Raw genomic sequence first — 14,628 nt, 5'->3', positions numbered from 1 at the left:
CACGAATATGAGAACGTGTGTGTATACGGTCTCATAAAATTGCCTGAAAACCAGTGGTACCACACGCCTGAGAATTTAGACAACCCTTCCAGCTGGACTGAGGCAACATTCATAACATACTGATATTTCTACAGCAAAGTATATGAATTTTTTGTTTGTTTTGAGACAAGGTCTCTATATACAGCTGCCTACCTCAGCCTCCCCAGTGCTGAGATTACCTGCATAAACCACTACAGCCAGTGAAATACTCATATTATTTTCAGTACATTTATGAATACTCATTCTAGAACAAATGCCCAGGGCCTCACTTTGGATTAGGTCTCCCCGATATTCTCTCCCCAACACTCCAAAGAAGCCTGGTTCCTAGGATGGCACATGCCTGTAATTCCAGCACTAAGGAAGCTGAGGAGACAGGAGGGTCATGAGTTCCAGAATAGTTGGTCCCACAAATTGAGTTCAAGGTCAGCCTGGGCTACAAAGGGACACCCCGTCTCAAAAAATAAAAACCAACAAATGAAAAGCCTGGGTTCCAAGCCAGGCAGTGGTGGTGCATGCCTTTAATGCCAGCACTGGGAGGCAGAGGCAGGCAGATAGATCTCTGCGAGTTTGAGACCAGCCTTATCTACAGAGCGAGTTCCAAGATAGCCAGGGCTACTCGGCGAAACCCTGTCTCTTAAAAACCCAAAAGCCCGTTGTTTTCTTTATTTGTGCATTTTCTCAAATGGCCTGGGGATCTGGAAATAGCTAACATTTTATTGAAGCTGCTAATCGAGTGCTTCGGGCCACACACTTTTTATCTGCTTCATCTTATTTATTCCTTTCACCAGTTCTATGATGTGAGGCCTGTTATTAGCCTTTTCTGACAAGCGGGAAGAGAGCAGGCATCCAAAGGTCAGGCATACACACGGGATCACACTGAGAGCAGGTGGCGGCACTGCATCTGACTCCAGACAAGTTCAGATCACTCTGTGCCACCGTTACTCCCACACTCCCTACATATTACCTTGTCATTTTACTAATTATGGTCCTTTGGGATGAGTTGCCCTGCCCTCTGCACCCTCTAACCGCACACACCTGAGACTCTGTCTTGTTATTTGTGAATTCAGCATAGGGCTTAGTATAATTTATCTTAGGAACTTAACAGTAAATAAAATCAGTAATTTTTTTTTGTTTTTCGAGACAGGCTTTCTCTGTGTAGCTTTGGTGTCCGTCCTGGAACTAGCTCTTGTAGACCAGGCTGGCCTTGAACTCACAGAGAGCCCACCTGCCTCTGCCTCCTGAGTGCTGGGATTAAAGTGGTGTGCCACCACCACCTGGTGAATCAGTAAAATATTTTAGTGTGGTTCCATGTTTTGTTGATGTATCTTTGTTTGGGCTTGATTCTTTTTAATGAGAACATTTTATTAAAACATTATTTTATTTTACATGTATGAGCGTTTTGCCTGAATCCATGTCTGTGTACCAAGTGTGTGCCTGGTGCCCATGGAGGTCAGAAGAGGGCATTTTTAGATTTCCTGTAGCTGGAGTTGTGGATGATTGTGAAACCCTATGTGTGTGCTGGGAACCAAACCTGGTTCCAGTCACAGAGGCCCCAAACCTGCCTTTGGAATGGAGGAATTCCTCTGTGTGTTCTCGCTTTTATACTATGGTTCTTCTCTCCCTCCATCTACCTACATAGCGAGATGAGCCTCCAACTCCTACTGGTCTTCAGCCCTCTGAGTGCTAGGGTTATAAACTTGCACCACCATGTCTGGCTAAAACACTTTTCAAGTTCAAGATCTGGAAATGATGGGGTAATAACCAGAATATTGCCTTAAGATTCAGACATAAGAAATAAGGTTTTTGAGACAGGGTTTCACCCTGTAACACAGGCTGGCCTCAAATCTGAAAGGATTTTCTCTTTCCTCAGCCTCCAAGGCTGGGATACAGGCATCCATCACCATGCTTGCCTAGTTTAGGAGATTTGACTTTTAGAGCCAGTCATGATATCACAATCTTGTAATCCTAGCACTTGGGAGGAAGAGGCAGGAGAGTAAGGAGTTTAAAGTCACCCTTGGCTATATATCTTTGAAGCCAGGCTAGGCTATGAGACCCTCTCACTAACACACCTCCCAAAAAGATTAGGGTGATTTGTTTGAGACAGGGTCTCACTGTGCAGTCTTGGTACTGCCTATACGGACCAGGAATCTACTTGCCTCTGCCTTCCAAGTATTGGGATTAAAGGCATGCTTCATCACACTTGGCCAAAGATTACTTTTTAATCCCACCATCTTTAAAGTTCTGTTTTTTTTTTGTTTGTTTTGCATTATACAATGGAGGAGAAGATACCACCCCTTGAGGTTTTTCTGAGGATGAGAGTGATATTTGCACCAGTGGGTTTTTTGTTTCATTTTTCCAGACAGGGTTTCTCTGTGTAGCCCCGGCTGTCCTGAAACTCATTCTGTAGACGAGGCTGGCCTTGAATGCAGACCTGCCTCTGCCTCTAGAGTGCAGGGACTAAAGGCGCGAGCCACCATGCCCAGTACCAGTGTTTTTTTGTTTTTTTTTTAATATTTATTTATTTATTATGTATACAATATTCTTTCTACATGTATGCCTGCAGGCCAGAAGAGGGCACCAGACCTCATTACAGATGGTTGTGAGCCACCATGTAGTTGCCGGGAATTGAACTCAGGACCTTTGGAAGAGCAGGCAATGCTCTTAACCACTGAGCCATCTCTCCAGCCCAGTACCAGTGTTTTTAAAAGTGACAAGCACTGTAAGGATAATTGGCACCTCCCTGACTTGTCGCCTTCTCCTTTCTACCTCGTCCCCCTTTTATATAGCTCTCTTAGCCTGGAACTCACAGCAATCCACCTATCTCTGCCTCCATGGTACTGGGACTAAAGGCACGTGCCACCATGCCCAGCTATTTTAGGCCTTTCTACATAATATTTTTTCTATTTAAAATACTCTTTCCTTCTTGCTTTACCAGAAGAAATCTTACTTAACCTCTCCAAACCTCTGCTCCTCATAGTAAAACTGGACAATAACTGAAGATACTAAAAGCAGAAAACGTGATAATGAATGGACACAATGACTGCCCAGGGCTAATAATAAACGCTTATTATTCTTACACATCTTTTAAAGCCGGATGAATTCCACTTTCTCTGCCAAGCCGTAACATTTCCAGGCATATTATTATTATGAATTAGTTTTAATTACCCCCTCTTCTGGTTCTTATGGTTGGTTGTTCATCCTTTATTATTATAGCACTTGCTACTTTATTTCAGTGGTTTGGTTACTCACGTCTGGCCATTAGCTAGGGCCTCCTCTAGAACAGAGAAGCCCGGGGCCTCTGTCCTTGTAGCTCTAGGGCCATTAGGTTGCTGCACAAAGGTCAGCAGGATGGGAAGGAGGCCCTGCCTTGCGGCCACAGGCCCTTCCCCCGGCCATAGATCTCCAGCATTTCACTTCTTCTCCACCCCTTCCTTAGGTATTTGTTTTTAAAGTGCTGAGCCAAACTTTCCACCAAGAACCTGCAAGTCAAGGCCTGAGGGACTGCTGAAGATGGCAGCTACTAAAGGACCAGCTCACCACCCACCAGAGGGACTCAGGACACTTAGAGAGTGGGGGTGGGGGTGATATGAGGAGACACGTGATCAGAAAGGAAGCTGGCAAACTCCTTCCAGTCTCCATTGACTTTTTCAAGGCAACATCTGGCTCCTTTCCACAGGGAACTTGGCTAGAGGGCAGTGCAGGCTTTCTGGAACTACTTCTATGCCCTGTGGGACTGGCTGACAGCTGAGCCAGCTTCCCGAGTGTCCCCCTCTAGATCCCCCCAACTTCTGCACTGGGCCAGTACAACTCGCTAACACCTTGCAGGTGTCATCCTCAGGCAGCAGGGGTTGACATGTGTTCAGATCACTTTCTGCAAAGATGCACCATGAGGATTCTTCTCCCACTTCCCAGGGCTGTGGAGGCAGGCATTCCTTTCCCTCCAGCACTCAGGGTTTTGTCTTGGTGCGATGTCAGGAATACATGAACATTTCCCTACTAGATCAGAAACCTGGAACTAAGGAAAAATCAGAGCTTGGACCAGATACTTGAAAGGTTTTAATAACTGAAAACACTCCCCCCAACATGAATATATTCAGTTCTGTTGATGGTGTTTGAAGTATGATGTCACATAAGCCTGGCTGGCTTGAACCTAGCTACAGCAAAGGCTTGTTACTTCTACTGTCTGCATCCTCCTGGGGTACTGGGCTTACTAGCATAAGCCACCACACACATTCACAATAGCTGTTTAATAATGTAATAAACAACACTCCAGTTGGGAAAGTGCTTGCTGCCCAAGAACCTGAGTTAGGATCTCCAGCACTCATGTAAAAGCTCCGGTTCAGGGGCTGGAATGATGACTCAGCAGTTAAGAGTGCATAACTGCTCTTGCAGAGGACCCATGTTTGGTTCCCAGCACTCACACTGGGCAGCTCACAAGGGCTTGAAAGTCCAACTCCAGGGGATATGACACTTCTGACTAACTCAGGCACCTACACTCACATACCCAGACACACGTACATAAACATATCACCACAGTAGATGAAGTCACCAGAGGAGATAGTAACATTTTAACTAGGATGGGACAGGGCTGAGATCTGTATTTCTGCTTGCCTCTTAAGCCCATGCATTCCTGATTTCCCTGCCTCTCGCTGGAAATGGAACCCAGGGTTTCAAACACACTAGCTAGGCAGGCAGTCTACCACTGAGCCACACTGCCAGACTCACGCTCAGCTCCCAAGATTGTGGTTCCTATGCTCTTCTCAGAGCAGTTTATTCACACAAACTCCCTAAGATCAATTGCATTTACAAGTATTTTGCAATAAGCAAAATAATCTCATGCATGCACCAACTCCTCTGCCACAGATCCTAAAAAGGCTTAGAGTGGAGGTTATAATACTAACTAGCCTATAGTGGATATGAAAGCATTTTCCCCTCCAAGAGTCCATCTGCCAGATTCCCAGCCCTGCTGATCTGTTAAGTTCAGTCAGTTGCAAGAGTCTGTAAAGCCTGGGATTGGAGGGAAGATCCTTCTCAGTCTTTTTTCTTTTTAAATATTTATCATGTATACAATATTCTGTCTGTGTGTATGTCTGCAGGCCAGAAGAGGGCACCAGACCCCATTACAGATGGTTGTGAGCCACCATGTGGTTGTTGGGAATTGAACTCAGGACCTTTGGAAGAGCAGGCAATGCTCTTAACCACTGAGCCATCTCTCCAGCCCCCCTTCTCAGTCTCTTGAAGAAAAATAGGTTCCCGGTATTTCACAGGAAGGAAAAAGCAACTACTTTCCCTGGGGAGTGTTCTTTGATTACCTCTAAAGCAAGTGACCGGGCAAGGGTGCCAGCATCGTGTCCCAAGAGTTATGGTATTCTGTAACAGCACTGCCAGCTCATCTATTGCTCCCTTGGTGACACTTTGCCAGGCCAACCTCAGTCCTGTTCCTTGTCTTTGGCTTCAGACTGCCAGTCTGTTTTGGGACTTAGCACTGGTTGGTAACCCTGGGGGAATTTCTTTAGGAAAACCAAATAAGAGGACATTGTCAATGGTAGTCAGCTTGAGAGCCTGTTGCTTCTGCTATCTAGTGGCTGTAAGCTATGTTCCTACTGCCCCACTGAACAGAAACACCCTAAGCCAACCACTGAACTACCTGGTCCCTACACAACAAAGGCAAGAAATACAGGAGAAAATGTCACCGGGTGGTGGTGACTCACGCCTTTAATCCCAGCACTCGATTAAAAAAGCTACGGAGAAACCCTGTCTCAAAAATCCAAAAAAAAAAAAAAAAGAAAGAAACCAAGGAAAAGGCACAGAGGTGGGGAATCCTGTCTTAAGGGTGCATAGCTGGTTAATAAAACTGTAGAACTTGTTCTTATCACTGTGCTGAATTCGGTAATTCACCCAAGGTTATGCAGCAAGCCAACATTTCCAACCCAAGTCCATTTGACATTTTCTTTTTTTTTTTCTTTGGTTTTTCGAGACAGGGTTTCTTTGTGGTTTTGGAGCCTGTCCTGGAACTAGCTCTTATAGACCAGGCTGGCCTCGAACTCACAGAGATCCGCCTGCCTCTGCCTCCCAAGTGCTGGGATTAAAGGTGTGCGCCACCATGGCCCGGCTGGATTCTTTACTTATAAAAATAACTTGTTCTGGGCTGGAGAGATGACTCAGCAGTTAAGAGCATGGGTTGCTCTTCCGATATCCTGAGTTCAATTCCCAGCAACCACATGGTGGCTCACAACCATCTGTAATGGGGTCTGGTGTCCTCTTCTGGCCTGCAGGCATATACACAGATGAAATATTGTATACATAATAAATACTTAAAAAAAATAACTTGTTCCTTATGGGAGAGCTGGTTTAATGGTTAAGAGTGCATACTGTTTTTGCAGAGTGGGTTCAGAACCACTACCCACATCTGCCTGTAACTCCTGTCGCCGGGGATCTGACAGCCTTTTCTGGCCTGAGTGCCCGCATGCACACAAAAACTCTCATGCCAGTGTGTCTATACACACCACACCCCAGGGGGGTGGCAGCAGTTTAATCACTATCTTACCTGGTTATCAGTGCCATTTTAGCCAACTGAGGGTGAGGGAAGGCCCAGGCACAGAAGATGCTACACGAAGCTAAGCAATTCATTAGGTGACACCCTCCAACAGTACCCTCAGTCTCATGCAAAGATTATAGATTCTCTAAGAAGAAACTTGTCTTCTGTTTATTCAATAACATTTCGAAGTTATTGATGTTAAAAATGAAACTCACGGTGAATTAGATACAATTAAAGTGGCTGACCCCAACCTTGATCTTTTATGGATTCCCAGAATCAAACTCAGGTCAATAGGCATGTGGCAAGAACCTTTCTTTACTCAGGTGGGTATAGTGGTACACCCTTTAATTTCAGCACTTGGAAGGCAGAGAGAGGCAGGCACATCTCTGAGTTGGAGGCCAGCCTGGTCTTCAGAGTGCGTTCCAGGACAGCCAGGGCTACATAGAGAAACCTTGCCTCAAAAAAAGAACCTTTACCCCAGAGTCATCTCACCAGCTCAACACGTTAATATGCTACCTTAAATTGTGTGGAAATGAAGATTAGGAGGGAGGGGGCAGAATGAGTAGCATGTTTAAGTGTAGGCTAATTCCACTTACCTGCTCAGTGTGTTGGACAAATTATTTTGCTTCCCTAAAGCATAGGTCCCTCATGTACTGAACAAGTTTAATGGCTATGCCTACAATTCATAGGATTGCTGTTGAACATTTAGTAGAGTTTGCTGCAAATTAAGCTCCTCAAAAATGTTACCTGCTGCCGGGCGATGGTGGCGCACGCCTTTAATCCCAGCACTCGGGAGGCAGAGACAGGCGGATCTCTGTGAGTTCGAGACCAGCCTGGTCTACAAGAGCTAGTTCCAGGACAGGCTCCAAAGCCACAGAGAAACCCTGTCTCGAAAAACCAAAAAAAAAAAAAAAAAAAAAAAAAAAATGTTACCTGCTGCTGGGCGGTGGTGGCACTTGCCTTTAATCTCAGCACTGGAAAGGTAGAAACAGGTGGATCTCATAATTTCAAAGCTAGCATGGTCTACATAGAAAGTTCCAGTTCCAGGCCACCCAGAGCCACACAGTAAGGTCCTAAGAACTTGACAAAATAAAACAAGACCCCCTCCCCGCCAAAACAAAACTAAACTAAACTAAAACAAAACAAAAGCCAGTAACATGGGACTTAAAAAGGATAAAGTACCAACCATGACTACCCAGGCTATTTCATAGCTGTTCTGAGAGACACCCGGACCCTTATCACCAAGGCTGACCCAAGTGTGACTTCTCATTCCACCAAAGGCTCCTCCAGCCCCACAGAGCAGAAAGACAGGCACAGGCATATGGTTAGAGAAACGTTGTTGTTTAATGGTAAAGCTCAGCACACTCCAGCACCAGGACCGGCATGGAGTCGAAGCAGCAGGGACGGCTGGGTGACCCCATGGAGCCTCACATGGCGAAGAGGATGAGGAAGGCGACCATCAAACAGAAGAGCCCCATGGCCTCAGACAGGGCAAAGCCCAGAATGGCATAGGAGAAGAGCTGTTGCTTGAGAGACGGGTTCCTGCCAGGGACACGAAAGGGTGAGGGTCCAGGAGAGGGGAGGGGGGAAGATGCTACTATCCCAAAAGGGCCTCGCCTACACGGCTAGGAAAGGAGACTAACAATTTGGCAAGTTCACATGTGGCAGGTGGGATACATACTTCAATTCTGACTTAGGCCACTGGAGAAATAGGGGGTAAATAACATCAACACAAAGGCCCCCTTCCTGCTATGTTTCTGCCCTAACCGGGTGGAACTTATACTGAAAAATACTATGGGCAGCCCCAAACTTACCTGGCATAGCCAATAATCAAGCTACCAAACACTGTTCCAATGCCAGCCCCGGATCCAGCCACACCAACAGTGGCAGCCCCAGCACCAATAAACTTGGCAGCTGTGTCAATGTCCCGGGAAACAACACTGGTCTGGAATTCCCGTCTGGCCACCTGGAGAGGGGAGCTGCTGCAGGAAGGCTAGAAGAGAGGAAAGGAGGAAGGAAGGGAACAAGGGGGCAGTGAGGCACCTGACAGGGGGCTGGCTCCACTCTCACCCCACCCACCCAAGCTAAGAAACAGCTGTGAGAGCCTGACAAGGGCAGAATACCCTGCTTGCAGGGTGAAAGTCAGCCCTATTTTCAGGCAAGGCAAGTCACATCTATGACTGTTATTTGAGTCTTAGAATTACAAGAGCATCATAGATTCTCCAATTCTCCTAACACCCATTCAGTCTTGCCTAGGGAGAGCCTGAGGAGCCTTACTTCCTTACCTGTTTAACCTGTTTAGATGGGGCCTCTGGTCTACTCAAGAGGGAGGCAGACACAGGCCTGATTAGACCCCTGGTACAGGAGCGGATCTGTAAAACCAGAAAGCCATAGCAAATCCAAATCAAAAACAAACACCAAAACCCAAAATACATAAAAAAAAAAAACCAGAAAAACCAAAACCAAATCTAATTGATAATGATAAGAGTCTGTCAAAACCAGTTCATCGAATTTCAAGGTCAATTAACTTGTTCTTATTTCTCTTGAGTAGGTCTGCAGCGGACACAATTGTCCTGAAAGTCTACAGTAGCCAGCAGTGGCACCAGCACCATTTGACATCGTGAATCAGGCTGGAGAGCACTCACAAGGCTCTGGGCGCAATCCTCAGAACCAAGCCCAAACCAAACCAGGTACCAAAGTTCATTTCCAAGGGCACAGCTTTAACCAACTTCCTAGAATAGAGTAAGACTCCAACATCCAGTCAGCTATAGGAAGCGTACTGAGATAACAAAAGGCACCAAAGGGAGAAATTTACTAAAACGCACTCACAGCAACATGGCCTGTATGCAGTGGGCCAGAAAGCCTGGTTTGGCTCTGGGGATAGCCATCTTAGGAGAGACCCCAGTGAAATGGATTTCTTGACACATCATTTAGTTCAATGACTGTCAAACTTGGCAGAACATTGGAACCACCTGGGGAGTTCTAAAAAAAAAAAAAAAGCTGGAGTTCCACCTCTATTCTCACAGTCTGATGCAATTGGTCTAAGGTGCAGTCTGGACACTGGGAGTGTTAAGCTTTCCAGATGAACTGAACATGCAGGCAAGGTTTAGAAAAACTGTTTTCCGGTTGTCTGGCTACATATCTAAACCAGGGCTACAATAAAAGGTCATTTGCAGTCTCTCTGAGGACATTCAGAGAGCCACGAAGCTTAGTTTACAGGCCTGAATAAGGATAGGTTACCTGCACCAAATCTTATGGCCTCCCCAAAGAGCCATCACCATCATGGGCGCCAGCTCCTCTTTCTCCATTCATTACACAAGCTCGCTCCCATTCCACACACGACACTATAGGGTAACCCGGAGCCGCAGCTTACCAGAACTGGAGTAACGAGCAGTGCCTTGGTGGTCTGCATTTTTCAATCTGCAAGAAAAGAGGAAAAAAAAACCATAATTCCTATGAAAGCCTGGTTGTCTGCTTATCGTAGCGACCTTTAGTCGTCCCCATCCACCTCCGCTGGCTTTCCCCGACCCCTCTTTTCCTGTGCCCAAGCTAGGGAGGGCATTAGAGGTCAGAAGGACAGCGCCGATTCCGGGGTCAAACACTTTCTGCGGAGCGGGTCTGCAGAAGAACAGCAACTGAGATCGGAAATAAAGGAGGCGGCTCAGGCCCCAAGAGGGAAATGTTGCAAAAAAGGAATAGTCTCCCGGGAAGGCTGGAGGCAGAAACTGGCAGACGTCGTGCAGGATCCTGCCCATGTTACATAGCTGTCCCCTACTCTCCCCAGCGGCCGTTTATCGCTCATTACCGTTGGTAATTAACATTAATTGGTAAAGCTTAAAAACTCCCGCAGTCTTTCCCCGTCCCTGGAGACGAATGCTGCTCCACGTGGCCCAGCCCTGGCTTTTCGGAGCCCTGGCTCCCGGCCCCAAGTCACCTGCACTCCCACTCCCCTGCAGCCCCTGCTCGGCCCACGGCACTCTGGCTGCTCAAGGTGACTGACTCACCTCCCAGCTTTAGCCCTTGGTCTCAGCGCTCGGCTCCCCCACCCACGTGTCCCGGGGTCCCTCCACTCCCATTGGCCGTTATCTTCCCGCGTTCCAATTGGTTGACGTCATCAACTCCTTCTTTCTTATTGGTCACTTTCAGCTTCTTCCTCTCTCTCCACAGGAGCTTCGTGGCGATTCCCGCCTCCTTGCGGATAAAGGCGGGTTCTTTTTCCGAGATCGGTGTTAGGATTGGTCGAACTCCGAAATGCTCCACCATAGAGTCGATAAGACTTGGAGGTTCTACAACCTTCAACATAAAATGGCGACCAAGGTGCAAGCGGAAGAAAAAGGCGTGGGAGAGAGAGACCACCGGGTGCTTGACGTAGACGGACACGTGACACGGGCTCCGCGCTTTCATTCGGTGGCTCGGACCTAGGAGCGCGTTGCATGTTGGGGTTTGTAGTCCAGTCCGAGGGCCCAAGGACCACCGAGATCCCGCGAGACGTTGCTTCCCGGCGTGGAAAGCCGACGCCTTTGCGGTATATTCCACCATAGTGATTTGTAAAAATCTCCGCTTCCGCCTGAGAATTAAGGGAGATTGGAAAATTTCCAAGTAGTGTGCTTGCTCTTGTGGGCCTCTGTCAGTGGTCAGCAGACATGGACTTACAAACTGGATTTTTTTCCCCCAAAACACAGTTAAAAGCCAGGGTTGGTGTTTGACACCTGTAATCCTAGCATTTAGCAGGTGGAGACAGGGAGATCAGGGATTCAAGGCCAGATTCAGCTTCATGAGTTTAGGTAAACAAAACAAAGAAAGAAAGAAAAGAAAAGAAAAAGAAAAAAGCAAGGTGGGGGCAGAAAATTATAACGGAGGCGGATTCTAAAAGAAAACAGTACTAGGTAGAATGGAGCGTGCGAAGAAGTTGGGTGGTGCATGTTTATAAATCCAGGCAACAGAAGGCGAAGACAGCACTACTCACTAGCGCACAAGCCCCAAGCCAGTCTGGATTAAGTAGCAAAACCCCGCTAACGAAACCACACATAGGTGCCACAAGCACAAAGGGTAGGAGCAGAGAATTAGGAACGCAGTTCCCACACAGCTGGTATGAATTAGAAAACCTTCCTGGAAAGCAGTTTGGCAGTGTTTTTATTTGGAATGCTATGAATGAGCCATCCTCTTTGACCCAGTAATCCTTGAGTCACTGAGAACCTTTATATACGGCACCCTTTTTGACCCAGTACTGTCGCTTCTAGGAACCTGTACTAAATAATGTTATGCAAAGGTTCTCAGGGGGGAAAAAAAAGATGTGCATCGCAGAGTTTTTGCTTTGGGGTTTTTTGAGACAAGTCCCTTCCTTCTATGTAGTCCTGGCTGTCCCGGAGATTGAACTCACAGAGATTACCCCAGTCTCTGCCTCCCAAGTGCTAGGGTTAAAGACATTCTCCACCATGTCTTGTACAGAGTTTACTAAATATGAAAAGGAAATGCTCAGTGATAGGAAATGCTTAAATAAACTTTTTTTAAAAAAATTTTTAAGGTGTATAGGTGTTTTGCCCATGCCTATGAGTATGTAGCACATAGGGCCTGGTGCCTTAGTAGACCAAAAGAGGGCATTGGATTCACTGAAACTGGAGTTAGAGATATTTGTGAGTCACTATGTGGGTGCTGGGAATGAGACCCAGGTCTGTAAAAGAACAGACAGTGCTCTTAACTGACGAGCCACCTTTCCAGCCCTGTGTGTGTGTTTGTGTGTGTGTGTTACTGTATTTGTGAGTTTCAACTGTGGGCACCACATTGGCACTGTAGCTATCAGAGGACAGCTCTCAGTTCCCTCCTTCCACCGTAGGTTACAGGGATTGAACGCTTATTGTCTCTCTTGGAAGACTATTGCTTTACCTCTGACCCATCTTACCAGCCCCGAGTAAATCAGCTATGTAGTCCACTTACAAAATAAGCAGTAGGCAGGAGGTGGTGGTGCATGCTTTGGTCCCAGCACTCGGGAGGCAGAGGCAAGTGGATCTTTGTGAGTTTGAGGCCAGTCTGCTCTACAGAGTGAGGTCCAGGACAGCCAGCACTACAGAGAGAAACCTTGCCCCCCACACACAAAAAAATGAAATAAGCAGGAATAGCAGCTGGAGAGGGGCTCAGTGGTTAAGAATATGTGCTGCTCTTCCAGAGGGCCGAACTCTGGTTCCCAGCATCCATGTCAGGCAGCTCTCAGCCCTCTATAACTCCATTTTTGTCTGTAGGAGATTCAAAATGACCTCTGGGCATTGCAGGCACCCACATTCAGGTACACATTGACATGCAGATATATAAACATATACATAATTAAAATAAAAATCTTTAAAAGTAAGCAGGAATATACATAAAATAAAATCATGATGTTTTTCTTTTCCTTCTTTTTTTAGACAGGGTCTCATGTAGTCTAGGGTGGCTTTCAATTCCAGGCATGCACCATCATGCCCAATTTAAGAATATTTCTTGCCAGGTATGGTAGTATGTACCTTCAATCCCGGCATTCAGGAGGCAGAGACAGGCAGATCTCTCTATGAGTTCGAGGCCAACCTGGTCTACAAGAGCGAGTTCCAGGACAGCCAAAGCTACACAGAGAAACCGTGTCTTGAAAAATCAAAATGAGAGAGAGAGAGAGAGAGAGAGAAGAAGAAGAAGAAGAAGAAGAAGAAGAAGAAGAAGAAGAAGAAAGAAAAAAGAATAATTTTTCCTTCCTTTTTTTTCTTTCAGAGACAACCTTGTCTCTGGTATGTAACCCTGACTGACTAGGAACTTGCTATACAGATCAACCTGCTATTGCATTTGGAGTGGATCCTACTGCCTCTGCCTTCCCAGGACTAGAATTACAAGTGTGATAATACTGATAAAAATTTCAGGTATATATATATATATATATATATATATATATATATATATATATATATATATATTTAAAAAACAGAAAAGGTTCATAATGTAAAAATATGAAAACTGCAAGTTCGAGATCAGTCAGGACTGTGTAATGAGGCTCTCTGTTCAGAAAAACACCAAGCAACTGATTAAAAAAAAAAGATAGATGCCAGGGACTGGGGAGGGAGTTCAGTAAAGAGAGCTGAATTCCAGAACCCATAGTGGCATGACTGGTAATTCCAGTGCTGGGGATTGCCAGAGAAGGCAGCGTGGCTCTCTGGAGTTCTCTAGCTTGGCAAATTCCAGGTCCTATCTTTAAAAAAAAAAAAAAAAGGTAGAAAGTACCTGAGAAAGGATAGAATGTCCTCTGGCCTACACAGACAGACACATGCACACACTGGCACACAAACGTATAAACACATAAAAATAAATATGGTTAGGATATCAGAAGAGAGTATGGTTTTTGTGGGGGGTTTTGTTTTCTTCTTTTTCTTTCTTTTTTTTTTTTTCTTTTTTTGAGATGGGGTTTCTCTGTGTAGCCCTAGCTGTCCTGGGACTAGCTCTGTAGACCAGCCTGGCCTTGAACTCACAGAGATTCACTTGCCTCTGCCTCCTGAGTGCTGGGATTAAAGGCATACACGACCACCACCCAGCTTGTTTTTTGTTTTTAATTTTATTTTACATACATTAGTGTTTTTGCCTTCATGTTGTAAGACTTTAAGACAATCCTGAAGCCATTTCTGACAACTCTGAATCCTCTCAGCCTCCGTGCCATAGTGCTTCCCCTCCTCCCCTGGGAACCAAGGACCTAACAGCTACACATGCTCATACTCAGTTCCTGAACAATTACCCATATACGTATGTTTTGATTCAGTCCCCTGGGAAACGGGGTCAAAATGACCTCTTACCTCATCTGATCTGGCAACAGCTCTCCAGCCAATTATTGGTAATAGCCCTTTCGAATAAGCCAATCAGAATAGCCAAAGAACGACCCCCCTTGCTTCTGTGGCCCCTTTAAAAGTAGACTGTACCAGCTATTCGGGGTCTCTCGGCTTCCCAAATGCTGAGGGACCCTGTCATGACAGAATTAATAAAATCCTCATGCTTTTGCATCGGTTGTGGTGTGTGAGGTGGTCTCTGGGGGTGACTCCTCCTCAGTG

The 14,628-nt window shown here is 46.1% G+C and overlaps 1 protein-coding gene across 3 annotated transcripts; it reads right to left on the bottom strand.

Annotated features, from left to right (window-relative positions):
* Positions 1-7,897: 7,897 nt before the first annotated feature.
* On the bottom strand, positions 7,898-10,679 carry Atp5mc1 (ATP synthase membrane subunit c locus 1). 3 transcript variants are annotated; one of them, XM_075990982.1, is made up of 5 exons: positions 10,582-10,679; positions 9,951-9,997; positions 8,863-8,949; positions 8,392-8,570; positions 7,898-8,119 (listed from the first exon to the last, which is right to left on the bottom strand). In XM_075990982.1, the coding sequence occupies exons 2-5, from the start codon at positions 9,987-9,989 to the stop codon at positions 8,005-8,007; spliced, it is 420 nt and encodes a 139-aa protein (XP_075847097.1). In that variant the 5' UTR covers positions 9,990-9,997; positions 10,582-10,679; the 3' UTR covers positions 7,898-8,004. The 3 variants fall into 3 exon arrangements, with proteins under 3 accessions (XP_075847097.1, XP_075847096.1, XP_075847095.1); XM_075990981.1 differs by having other exon boundaries at positions 10,512-10,606; XM_075990980.1 differs by lacking the exon at positions 10,582-10,679 and adding an exon at positions 10,383-10,574.
* Between the last annotated feature and the right edge of the window lie 3,949 nt (positions 10,680-14,628).

Source organism: Microtus pennsylvanicus, chromosome 11, assembly GCF_037038515.1.
Source record: "Microtus pennsylvanicus isolate mMicPen1 chromosome 11, mMicPen1.hap1, whole genome shotgun sequence".
NCBI lineage: Eukaryota > Metazoa > Chordata > Mammalia > Rodentia > Cricetidae > Microtus > Microtus pennsylvanicus.
This window is presented reverse-complemented; position numbering and strand designations above follow the sequence as displayed.

What these genes read in the sequence shown, in the direction of transcription:
- Atp5mc1 (XM_075990982.1), bottom strand. Translation starts at nt 9,989, where the DNA reads ATGCAGACCACCAAGGCACTGCTCGTTACTCCAGTTCTG. An exon ending in CATCTAAACAGGTTAAACAG is followed by an intron (nt 8,571 to 8,862) that starts GTAAGGAAGTAA and finishes CCTCTCTTCTAG; the next exon opens with CCTTCCTGCAGCAGCTCCCC. An exon ending in TTGATTATTGGCTATGCCAG is followed by an intron (nt 8,120 to 8,391) that starts GTAAGTTTGGGG and finishes TGTCCCTGGCAG; the next exon opens with GAACCCGTCTCTCAAGCAAC.